Source organism: Odocoileus virginianus, chromosome 25, assembly GCF_023699985.2.
Source record: "Odocoileus virginianus isolate 20LAN1187 ecotype Illinois chromosome 25, Ovbor_1.2, whole genome shotgun sequence".
NCBI lineage: Eukaryota > Metazoa > Chordata > Mammalia > Artiodactyla > Cervidae > Odocoileus > Odocoileus virginianus.
In genome coordinates this window covers 3,649,365-3,661,863 of record NC_069698.1, presented here as the reverse complement: position 1 = coordinate 3,661,863, position 12,499 = coordinate 3,649,365, and the positions used below count along the sequence as shown (strand labels likewise).

At 46.5% G+C, this 12,499-nt stretch overlaps 1 protein-coding gene across 2 annotated transcripts in view; it reads right to left on the bottom strand.

Annotated features, from left to right (window-relative positions):
- The window catches only part of MYH15 (myosin heavy chain 15), a 121,868-nt gene that overhangs the window by 13,587 nt on the left and 95,782 nt on the right, over positions 1-12,499 (bottom strand). For both annotated transcript variants that reach the window (XM_070454937.1, XM_070454938.1), the window contains exons 26-29: positions 11,130-11,245; positions 5,076-5,268; positions 4,629-4,832; positions 171-296 (exon numbers count right to left, since the gene is read on the bottom strand). In XM_070454937.1, coding sequence (XP_070311038.1) covers positions 171-296; positions 4,629-4,832; positions 5,076-5,268; positions 11,130-11,245 — 639 coding nt within the window. The remainder of the gene's footprint in view (positions 1-170; positions 297-4,628; positions 4,833-5,075; positions 5,269-11,129; positions 11,246-12,499) is intronic.

The window sequence follows — 12,499 nt, the reverse complement described above, 5'->3', positions numbered from 1 at the left end:
TGGCCTGATTTCCAAAATGGGGGCAGAGAGGCAGAGGGGTCTGTTAACGTCCCCCCCTGGCTATATGGAGAATCGACGGAATCCTTTCTGGCTGCAGCTCGGCCCCTGCCCTTGGCTACTGCTCCTGTCAGCTCCGGAAGACAGGAGCGAGCAGGCAGTCAGGGACCCACCTCAGTGGCTGCCTTCTTGGCCTTCTCTTCTGCCTTCTGACACCCCTGCATCGCCTGCTCAGCGTCCTTCTGCATCCTGGCCACATCCACCTCCAGTTTCTTCTTCTGGCTGAGGAGACTCGTGTTCTAAGGAAAAGCAGCATCCTCATTAGGCAAGTTGCGATCAGTGGTGAAACGCAAGCTGGTCTGTTCTGGACAAGCAATGTGAGGGGCTCTGGCCAGGAGGGCGTTTTCCTCTAGTCCGCCACACTCAGTAAAGCAGCGCTTCCAGGGCCGGGAGACCACATTAGACTGGATGCACGGGCTTTCATCTGTGCGTGGTCCACTACTGGAGAGATGGCAGCCCGAATCCAAAAGAAGCGGTGAATCCAGACAACCTACGAGTCCCAAACACGTGTTTGGTTTTCCCCTTGTGGAGGAGTATGTTTTTCTATCTTTTGCTCTTTGATGTGGGAGGAAGCAAGTGTCCCAGAGTAGAAGTCAGGGTCAAAAGCAGACATCTGGAAAGCAGCGGTCTGGGAAATAAAAATGAGCTTCCTGCATGCTGCTCCAGGGGGGAAAATCTTCCTCATCATCGACCTCCATCTCTATCAATTCTGCGCTAATAGAGGGGGTGGGAAAAGCAATCTGATGGGCCTCACGCACGGCCCTTAGAGAGCTCCATCACACGGAAGGGTTACTTGTGTCCTTGGCTGGCGCTGCCCTAATTTCCTTCCTGGATGTGACACTAGAAACTGAACCTCCTTTTTGGTCTGTGTTTGGAGCACAGCCTTTCTGAGGGTGTGAAAGCTTAGCCGAGAGAATGTATTTAAAAGGCATAGCTGTCCTATTTTTAATTTCTCTTGTTTGTTCACTTTTCCTCTGGCTAGTGCCTCTCTCAGTGGCAAGATTAAACCTTGGAAACAGGAAGAGAGACATTCCAGCCTCACGGGTTCTGTCCTGCTTCTTCAATGGCGGCCAGCATCTCTGTCAAGGTTGCTATCCTCGGTCCTCATCGAGAGCCAGGCTCTAGGTGCCCAGAGACTCCTACTGCCTGGGCTGTGGCCCGGGGGATGGAGGTGAGGGCATTTCCTGGAGTTTGTCAGGATGCTCACTGCACAAAACTCCAGAGAAACTCTTTGTAAAGAAAGGAACAGACTTGTCAACTCTGTGGGAGAAGGCGAGGGTGGGATGTTTCAAGAGAACAGCATTGAAACATGTATATTATCTAGGGTGAAACAGATCACCAGCTCAGGTTGGATGCATGAGACAAGTGCTCAGGCTTGGTGCACTGGGAAGACCCAGAGGGATGGGGTGGAGAGGGAGGTGGGAGGGGGGACCGGGATGGGGAATACATGTAAATCCATGGCTAATTCATTTCAATGTATGACAAAAACCACTGCAATGTTGTAAAGTAATTAGCCTCCAACTAATAAAAATAAATGGAAAAAAAAAAAAAAAAGGAACAAGTGTAAATCTTGATTCATTTATACACAGAATCACTTAAAATCCACCAGGGAGTTGATGGTTAAAGTATTTTCAAGCTAAATGATTGGTTCTGTTTGGGAAGCAGGGTGAGGGAGGGCTGTGCAGAGGGCAAGCTAGACGGTCACAGCTCAGGTTTGAGAAAGGACACATGTAATCAGACAGGGATAACTTTGGCCTCATATGTCTGGTCTAGGTTAGAGGTCTCTAAAATGCTCACTATACATCAATCAGAAGATAGCTGGTGTTCCCGGAATTGCAAGGGGTCCTGCTTGGCCAAGGTAGGACCTCACAAGGGAGAGGGGTCCTTGTGAGCCACAGATCACCTAGGTCAGAGCTGCACCAAGGGTAGTTTCTGGACTGGCAGCATCACCTGAAAACTCGCTTGATTCCTCCTATAGCAGAGATTCTGCAGTGGGTCTGGGGTGAGGCCTGAGAATGCACATTTTTGTGTTATTTGCTCTTATACACATAAAGTTTCAGAAGCCCTGCTCTGGAGATCAAGTCTCTGTGGCCTGATTTTCCTTTTTTTTTTCCCCCAGATCTAGCTCCTCCTCTCTATGTCTGCTTTTGCTCTGGTTGATGTCCTCATCTCTCTCCAGGCTAGAGCTTTTTCATCATATGGAGATCCACTGGTGCATCATCAGTTATAACCATGCATGGCAAATGATTTGTTACCAATAGCTATTAAGTACTACAGATACTGAATGACTTTTTAAAAAATTCAATATTCTACTTTATAACACTTCTACTCATTTTATTTATTTACGCTTTCCTGAGAAAGAAAATACTGAAGTGAGTTAGCCTGTTGGGAACCATGCATAGCCTATGGCCTGTTTTATACACGTGGTATCCTAATAGGATCGTGTCATGCACATGGACACAAAGTCAGACTGTCGGCACAAACTCAATGCGATGCCTTCCAGCGGGTGCATCTTTGGCTTATACTTCCTCTTATCCAGTGTTTCTCAGTTACAGTGGGCATTCCGGGAAGGGTAATTCTTTGTGATAGCGGATTACCTGTATTTTGCAGGAGCATTAGTATCTTTGGAACTTCCCTACCAAAGGTCAGTGGTGCTTCCCAGTCACTATGGCAACCACAGTGATCCCACAGATGTTTCTAAATAGCCCTGAGCATGGCACATCTGCCCCTGGCTGCATGAATCCATCCTTCCCAACACTCATCAGAGTAATCTTCTGAAGATGCAAATCTAGTAACTTTGCTCCCAGTTACTCACAATTCTTCAGCAGACTTCAACCTCCATCAGTTTCAAAATCAAGTCCCTGGTGACCTGGGTCTGTCTGCCTCTCCCTTAGCATCAATTCCGCTGATTCTCCCACCTGACCCCCACCGTAAGCTGTAGTACATACATCAACTTTTCTTAACATCCTAAATCCCTTCCTCTCCTCATGCCTCTGCCCTTGACTCTTCTCTCTACATGGCTGACTGCTTACGTGTCCTTCGCAGCTCAGATCGAGCAGACTGCATCTCCCTGACGTGCAGGGTCGTCAGGGAAGGCTTTCTACAGGGCTCTCCTGGCAGTGCACTTCAGCTTGTTTACTTAGAGCTTCATGCTTTTAGGAAGATGGAGATATTCTGCATCTATCCTTACTATGTTCCACTGGGCTTCCCCGGTGGCTCAGTGGTTAAGAATCCACCAATGCAGGAGACCCGGATGTGATCCCTGGGTCAGGAAACTCCCCTGGAGAAGAGAATGGCTACCCACTCCAGTGTTCTTACTGGGAAAATCCCATGGACAGAGAGGAGCCTGGTGGGCTACAGTCCATGGGGTCGCAAAAGAGTCGGACGTGACTGAGGGACTAACAATACCATGTGCGCCTGTCTAGGTTACGGTGGATGCACTAAAAATGTTTACTGAATGGTCCTTTACTGTATGCACTTGTCTAACCACTACAGTTTCTCCTGATTCCACAAGAAGAGTAAAAATTTGAAGAACTCTTGTTTTGTGTCACTTACATAACCTTCCCCGAGAAGCCAGAGTCCTGACGACTCATTATAACTGTCAGGAGCCACTCAGAATTGTCTGAATCTCGTGGCTCTTAGGCAGCTTTTTTTTTTTTTTTTTTTTTTGAATCCTGCGATTCTCAGGGAACACATAGCATAGAGGGAACAGGATAAACAGGTAAATGACTCTGGAACACTAGTGAATGTTCCCCCCTCTCTGTCTCCCCAGCTGTGAGTGTCCTGACAGTTCATTCTTCTGACAGGGCTTAATGTTACGGGTCCAACTGTGTCCCTCCCCACAAGAAACATAAGTTGAAGTCCTAACCACTAGTTCTTAGAATATGACCTTACTTGGAAACAGGGTCCTTATGGAGGCAATCAAGTTAAAACGAGGTCAGTCATGTCCAGCCCTGTGTGACCCCACGGACCGCAGCCTACTAGGCTCCTCCTCATGGGACTTGCCAGGCAGGAATACTGGAGTGGGTTGCCATACCCTCAGGAGAGCCTCCCGACCCAGGGTGGGTCCTAATCTGATTGGTGTCCTCATAAAAATTTGGAAATTTGGACAATGACAGATACAGAGGGAAAATGATGTTGAAACAGAAAATGCCATGTGAAGGCAGAGAACTGGAGTGATGCATCTGCAAGCTAAGGAGTGCCAAAGATTGCCAGTAAACCACCAGAAGCTGGGAAAAGGCAAGGAAGGATTCCCCTACAAGATTCAGAGGGAGTGCTACCCTGCCAACACCTTGATTTCAGACGTCTAGCCTTGAGAACTGTGAGAGGTTACATTTCTGTTGTTTTAAGCCCCTCCGTTTGTGGACGGTGTTGCTGCAGCCCTCGGGAGCCCTGCATTTGGGGATGAATGAAGGGTGCGGCCACCACTCTGCCAAAGGCTCTGCCTGTCTCACCGGACACCCCCACGGCTCCATGTGGCAAGTGCGTATGGTTCAAGACCAAGGCTGACTGTGCGGAAACTGCTGCCTCCAGCCAGCTGAGGCGGCTAGTGGGGAGTTTATGGGTCCCACCTGGACATGGAAAAGGTTGATTTTTTCCGTGGCTTCCAGGAGCTCCTCCTCTGCCAGCCTGCGACTGCGCTCTGTCTGCTCCTGCAAGGACCTTAGCTCCTCGACTTCAGCCTGGAGAAGAGCATTGCGCCGCTCAGCCACCGCCACCTGCTCCTTCAGCTCGCTGTTCAGGCGTGTGCCGTCATCCACCTGCAACTTCAGGTCCTGGAGAGAAAACTCGGGCTGGGCATGGTTCCCTGCGAGTTCGGTGTGCATGCTCCACGAAGTTAAACGTAACACAAACCAGTTAAACAGAAGCACACAGCAATGCCAGCCAATTATTCAATTGGTCTCCTGGAGGACTAGATTTGCTGTCCTCACTTTTATTGTTGAACACAACCTGTGACCTGGCTTGCTCCCACAAGCAGAGGCGTCCCTGCCTCATCCCCATGTGACAACTGAAAATACCTTGATCTGGGTCTGGAGCTGGCCCAGGGACTTGGTGGCCTCTGACGCCTGCCGGCTGGCACAGCTAAGCTGCAGCTCCATCTCAGTGAGGTCCCCTTCCACGCTCCGCTTCAGCCGGGCGGCCTCCATCCTGCAACGGGCTTCGGAATCCAGACTTGACTGCAGGGAGTCAATAGCACTCTGCTGTTTCCTCCTAATTTCAGAATAACATTCAGGGGAAAATCATGACCCAGGTTGAGAAAGGGAGCCTGCTGTGTACACACAATAGTTCAGGCATCAGAGAAAAACTTAAAATTCAAGGCGGATTCTATGTAATTAACAGAATGAGTCTAAAGGGCCTTCATTTGGAAACCAGGGAGGTTGGCGGCTTTGGTCAGTGAGCGTTTGTGCATTATATCAGAACAACTGTTTCCCACGTCAACTCCCCCCCCCCCCCAAAATCAAGAAAATCACTAGTGGGCTTTGCTGGCGGCTCAGCGGTCGAGAGTCTGCCTGCCAATGCAGGAGACATGGGTTCGATCCCTGGGCTGGTGGGATCCCGCACGCCGCAGAGGCACCAGGCCTGTGCACCACGACAGTCGAGCCTGGGCCCCGCAGCCCACGGGCCGCCTCTGCCGACACCCACGTGTCCCGGGGCCCACGCTCCACAAGAGAACCACCACAGTGTGAAGCCTGCACCCCACGCCCAGAGAGCCGTCCCCACTCGCCGCAACTAGACAAAAGCCTGCACAGCAGGGCAGACCCAGCATAGCCAATAATAAAAATAAATAAGATTTAAAGGAGAAAAGCACTAGAATCTTTCTGAGATTCCGGTGGGACAGACTTTGCCTTGTCTAAGACCTCCTCAAGGACAGTCTAAGGCAAATATCTGGATTCCCTATAGTGGCTAATATTGAAGGAAGGATGCTCTTTCAGATGGGCATAATATTCAACACTTGCAATGGTGAAACATGTTTGAAGACAGCAAGAAACAGTCATCCAGGTTGAAACAAGTCCTGCACCAGCAATCCTGCTCTAGTGGCCTGTGACACCTAATTCTCCTAGAATAGCGTGGTTATCTTTCTCCAGGAGTTTGGGAGTACAACCAAGGACAGGCTGAGAAAACCAACCGCTGTGTGATATTGAATTACTTCAACATGCCTTTATAACATCCATGCTGAAACCATTTTTACAAAGCACCAGAAGCTTACACGATAGATGTGTGTTCAGGAAGACAAAGAAAAAATACGGGGAACCCAGAGAAATAATTTCCCCACCCTCTTGCAGAAAGTCTGGGACCGTGTGACTGAATTCTGACCAGTGGGTATGGGCAAAAGTGTTTCCAAGGCTCACACATACAACTTTTTACTCATCATCCTGTGCTCTCTCTTTCCCGCCAATGGCAAACTTGACGGCCACACATGAACCATCTGGCATCAAAAGATGGAAGGAACCTGAGTTCTTGAATGACTTGGAAGAATAGTGGCCCACTCTCCATCCTACCCCACATTGGGGTAAAATACACTTTTAAGTCATTGAGATTGGGTGGTTGTGAGTTAGGACAACATAACTGTCATAACTAACACAGACCCTGTTAAGCTCACCCTATGAAGCAGGGCCTAATACTGGACAGATGAGACAAGACATACTCACAGAGTCTATCAGCCCAAATAGCAGACACATACTGATTCTGAGTCAGAATTAGGTTCCGCACTGAGTTATCGCTGAGCCTGTGTGCTAAGCTCCGAGGCCAGTCAGGAAGACACAGCCTGCAGAGGACTGAGTGTGCTCAGTTTCCAACCAGGCGACAGATGGAGGTGCCGCTCTGCACCCCACTGACGGAGGGGGCGTCCGGAAGTAACTATGCAAACGTATGAGAAAAGGCTTCCCAGCCCCAGAGCCCAGAATGAGCACATCTCTGCCTCCACACGCTGTGGTCGGCCTCTCCTGCCTGCCCTGAGGTCCTGGGCTCCTGTTTGGCTGCCAGATGAGGATCCCACAGGGGTGCCCGCACATAAAGTCACTGGAGACTATTATGACTGAACTGGATCTCTCTCCCCACCCCAACCAAACTCACATGTTGAAGCCCTAAACGCCAGCACCTCAGAATGTGAGTGTATTTGGGGACAGGGCCTTTAAAGAGGTGATTAAGTCAAATGAGGCCCTTGGGGTGATCCTAATCCAATCTGCCTGATGTCCTTAGAAGAACAGGAAACATAGACACAGACAAAAACTTTAGGGATGGGTGTGCACAGAGAAAAGAAAATGTGAGGATCCAGCAAACCAAGGAGAGCGGTCTCAGGGGGAACATCTTGATCTTGAACCTCCAACCTCCAGAAATTCGAGAAAATAAATGTCTGCTATTTAAGCCACCCACTCTATTTTGTTACGGCAGCCCTAGCCCACTAGTACTACAGGGACACACACTCAACGCCACGGAAAGCTTGGAGACGCTGCTCTGTCTTACATAAGGAAACTCTTTTTTGCTGAACTGACTCTACTTATGCAGGAACACTAAAGCATCACTAGGCTGGTGTCAAAATCCTCTGTACAGAGATATAATCTACTTAAGCAGACAAAATGGATGTTTCAACTGTACTTTTTCCACAGTTGTTTATGTACCTTCATGAGTACCTACAGACAAGTAGAAAGTGCTACGGTTTAAGAGGCTTCTATATAATACAGGCCTGGAGAATTGCCACTAAACAACCAGCACATTCCACGCAGAGTCAAGAAATCTTTCAAATGAAAACTCCTCAAATACATTTATTTTTAAAGAAAAATGAAACAGTCAGGACCAAGGCAATATGGTAAAAGTTCCTTCCCCCCCCCCAAAATGTGAAATATAATTTGAGGAAAGAAAACAAATGCAAACAAAATCAGAATAAAAAATTTTGAAAAAGCTAAGGATTTTAAACTGTCAATTCAATCAGTAATATTTTTCTCTTGCAACATTTCTTATCTGTATCACAGAAATGAAAGATTTTCCTTAATTCTAATACATATAATTCAGTCTTAAAATGATTAACAAGATATTTTGCTAACTAAATGCCATGCCTGAGTTTGAGATCCTACATCTTGAAGTTGTGCTAAAATATTTTACTTAGACATGAGAAGAAATTTAAGCATATTCTTCTGGAAGAGACTCAGACAATAAAAGAAATTAAGTTGGATAGTGCATGTAAATGAAGACCATGTGGCGAAGTTCGGTATTACTGAGTTCAGAGGAGTGAACCATATGGAAGGAAAAGATGATGGATCATTACTAGGAACCTGAGGCCACAGGCCAGGGGTGAGCTAACTATGGGCTCTGGGCCAAATTTGGCCATGTCACTTGATCTCTTATCATCTGTGGCTGCTTTCAAGCCACAGTTGCAGACTTAAGTAGCTGCAACTGAGACTGTATGGTCCACACAGCCAAAAATACTTACCATCTGATGCCATAAAGAAAAAGCTTGCCCAACCCTTCCCTAGATGATCAAAGCAAAGCAAACAAATGCATTTTGATAGCGTAGGGAATTTTGGTGTCTCACTCCCCAAAACCCCTTCCCCAGCACCTCTCTGGGTGTGTCTGGGGAGAGCAGAATGCACGAGCACCAGTTTTGGTCCACTGAGAAGATCCCACACATTTCAGCATTTTCATGAATACCCTGAGTCGGGAAGGGGATGCACACAGCCAGTGGCCCTGCAAGATTCAGGACACACATCTAAGTTACTCTCAGCCCCGGCTGGGGCCTTGCAGCAGGGCCTGACTTAGACGGCAGTCACAGCCGCCAGCTGGTCTTCAGGCTGGCCGTGGACATCACTCTTGCTTTCCTGGTAGAGGAGGGTGAGGATCAAAGCCCCTGCTTCCATCAGTGACTGCATGATCACCTCTCCAACTCTAGCTCTGCCACTTACGACATTTGTAAGGAAACAAAAAAGCCCTATCGATTCATAAAAGTTTGGGAAGCCCTATCTAGAAAAGCAGGCACAGCATGTCAGCATGAAGTGCTCAGTAACTATGGAACAAGTGAAACATACAACCCACATATGGGCCACTCCTTCTTCCACCCCAACAGGCTTCCAGCCGGGCCGACGCAGGATCAGCCCTCACCTAATGGAAGAGGCGTGGGCCGGGAGGCAGAGCATGAGTTACCAGAGTGTGCAGCTCTACCAGGTTCTATCTTCGCCTCTGAGCCTCTCTGCTGTGCTCGTGGTCCCGTCAGCATCCTGAGTCCTGTGTCCTAGGCCTCCTTCAGCCTCCATGGAGTTATCCAAGGATTATGCGAAACAGAACCTTGAGCCTCATCTCTTCCTCGGGCAGTATTTCCCCTGAGTTCTAGATTTTACCTGGCTCATCCTTGATTGCTCAAAATCCGATGTTTTGCTAGTATTTCCCCCTGGTGTTCTCTTCCGTTTCCTTAAGATCCCTTTCTCTCCTAGCCCTGAGGTCAGATTAGACCCTCTGATGAAACCAAGGGTTTCTGATCCAATCTCCACTGGCATGGGGCACTCAGACAGAAACGGTCTACAAGGTACTTGTGATATTTTGTGAAGATGTACTTGTCTTTCCTTTCCGGATGTACCTGTCACAGTTATTATGAATCATTGACTAAAACCCAGGAAGCGCTCTCTCCTCCCCCCAGCCCGCCCCTCTTTTTTCAGCCGCTTGACAGCTCCTGCCTCATCTCCAGTTCTCTCTTCTCCCAGCCCTGTTCGGATCTCCTGCTTCCTTTGCACTAAAATTATTATAATTGGTGAACCGCTCTCTCTATGACATTCAGATGTACCTGACAAGACGCAGACTCTCGGAGGATTCATTTTTTCTTAGCTGGGTTTATTAATAGGCACAGGTTTGATGTTACCTGGAACGAGTTTTTTTTTTTTTTTTAAATGGTACAAGGAGACATTCGTTTTTGTTCCTCGTGGAAGGAAGTAGGGCAAATATCAAGGTCCAATGTTTTTGCCCTTTATCAAAAAAAAAGTCTTTTAGGCACAGCCTCTTAAGTGTACCAGATCTCATCCCCGCTGTTCGTCCTATCAAAGTGCCGGTGAGTGAGAGCAAAGATAACTCAAAGCGCAGAGCGCCAAATTGGGCTTGACACCCTCATTAAAAAGATGACCCCCACAGGAGTTTTGTCTGAAGATGGGCTATGGGGAAGAGGCCAGTTTAACTGAACATGGTAACCTTTCTCTTAATGATTTAACAAACATGTTGAAAGCAAATTGCCAGTTGAACCTCAGACTCAAAAACGCTCTTCCTTGCTGACATATGGCACTGACTTAAGGGAACAGATCAGATGGATAATACAATCATAGCTAATTCCATGTGTTTATAATGGTGCCTTTGATCCATAGAGTGTGAAGTGCTTTGCCAACATTGGCTTACTGATCTTGCTCACCACCTTCTGTGACATGGATGGGGCTGCTTTCATCCCCTCACTTCACTGAGAAGCTAAGAAGTGAGATGTCTAAAATCATCAGCTTGTTATGAGGAAGCTAAGAAAAGATCCTGCAACCCAGGATTCCTATTTAATTCAGTTTCCTGACTATTAAGACTCAGCTGCTTCAACAGGGATGCAATAGCAGCTTGGCTCTTGGCTTCAGCCCTCTCCAAACGAATGGCTACGGGACAGGTGCGGGAGGTGGAAACTTCACTCTGATCTGACATTAATTTTGGTGTCCAGCATCACTTTTGTTTTCGGTTCTTTTCCTTCACTGTTCGGCATTATCAGTCAGTATCTTGAATACTCAAGAAAGAAGTGTGTTGTTGGGAGACCCAGGCAGTATACACAGTCCTTGTCCACATACTTTGGCTTTTTTTTTTTTTTTAGTGTATTATCTTGAGTTTTGTACGCAAGCAGGAGCTGCTTGAATAAGAAAATGACAAACATGAATAGTAATCATGTTAGAGGTATTCCTTTCTCCTAACAGTGCTGTGCTGACTAGCAACAGTCTAGGGTTGGGTCAGACCAGCTGTCTCCCCGCTAATATTCCAACAAAGGGTGTAAAAGTAGCCACACACAATGAATCCTTGTTCAGCTAAGGATGCTGAAATATGTAATTGTTGCTCATCAAAATAACTGTACATACCTAAAAGTTTCCATTTCTTCATCTTTCTCTGAAAGCTTCCTTTCAAGTTCCGCTTTAGTTTCCGAGAGTTCAAGCTGCAAACGAAGAAGCTTGCTTTCATGACGCTCCTGAGCTCCCTGAAATAACACAAACAAAAAGCATTAAATCAAGCCCACTTTTGGACAAAAGTATTTTTTCCTCTAAATATATGTCACTAATGGAGCTCCCTTTAGAATTGCTAGGATAATCAAAGTTCAAATCAGGTCCCTGAAGACTGGAACAGGAAGAGAGACAAGTGATTACCTTTCTCTGTCATGTTACTTATAGCTCTGACATTCGGAGGACTTCCAGCTGTAATTCAAGAACTAGAATCTCAAACATTTTTTTAAAATAGAAATTTTCAATCTTGTCTGTGACTACCTTTCAATTTTTAAATGTATTACTCTAGACCTTTTTTTAGTGGTTCCATCTTTAGGATGAATCAATAAAAGTATGAAAGCTAAAACAAGGAAGGTGATAACTCCTACCTGGAAACTTCGATTGTGAACATCACAGAGGGATAGAGAAAAAGTTGAAAGCATTCGGGGAGCAAGAAACAGGAAAGTGCTCAAATAAAGGGAACTGGGGTATACCTGACATATAATGCATGGTGTGAGCCATTATTATCATAACTATTACCAAGACTCCAAATGGATTGCTCTGACAGGCAGGGAGGTCTCCTGCTCCTTTGAATGTTAAATATAGGCAAGGCAATTACTTCCAGGAATGTTATAGCGGTGTTTCAAGTTGAAGAGGGTAGGTCTGATTAAATTTGAAAGTCTGTTCCATAGATAAAATTTCATATAGAAGAAATAAACAGAACACTTGGAGGTGACAGAGGGGGATGCTTATAAAGGCGACAAGAGGTGACAAAAATCTGTTGGTCAGTTAACCACTGGCAGACAGTCCTGAGGGGAGAAGTCACTTTTATAGCCTCTTCTGAGGAGTGCTCAGCACATAATATCGAAAGTGGAGGATAAAACCAAGGAGCAGTTTCAAAATAAAAATAAGAAAGATGTTGGGAATTTAATATGGCTTACAGCGTTGCTGCTGTTCTCTCAGTACTAACTTCAATATAAAAGAAAATTTTAAAAACGCTTGGATAGCAATTTCCTCTGAGGGAATGGTGCCCTTCCTTCCAGGGGAAACTGTCACCTCTAACCCTTTTGAATGCACTGAGAAAGTGAATCTTTGAAGGTGACCTGTGATAGTTTGAGCTTTGTGACTTCAAAAATAAATCTGATAATGTTTTTCATTAAGGCTCACCCAGAAAAATAAATAACCCAGTTTTACAAATACATGACCAAGGTGATGAAGTATTCATGGATGCAGGCGAAGACAAAACCTGAGAA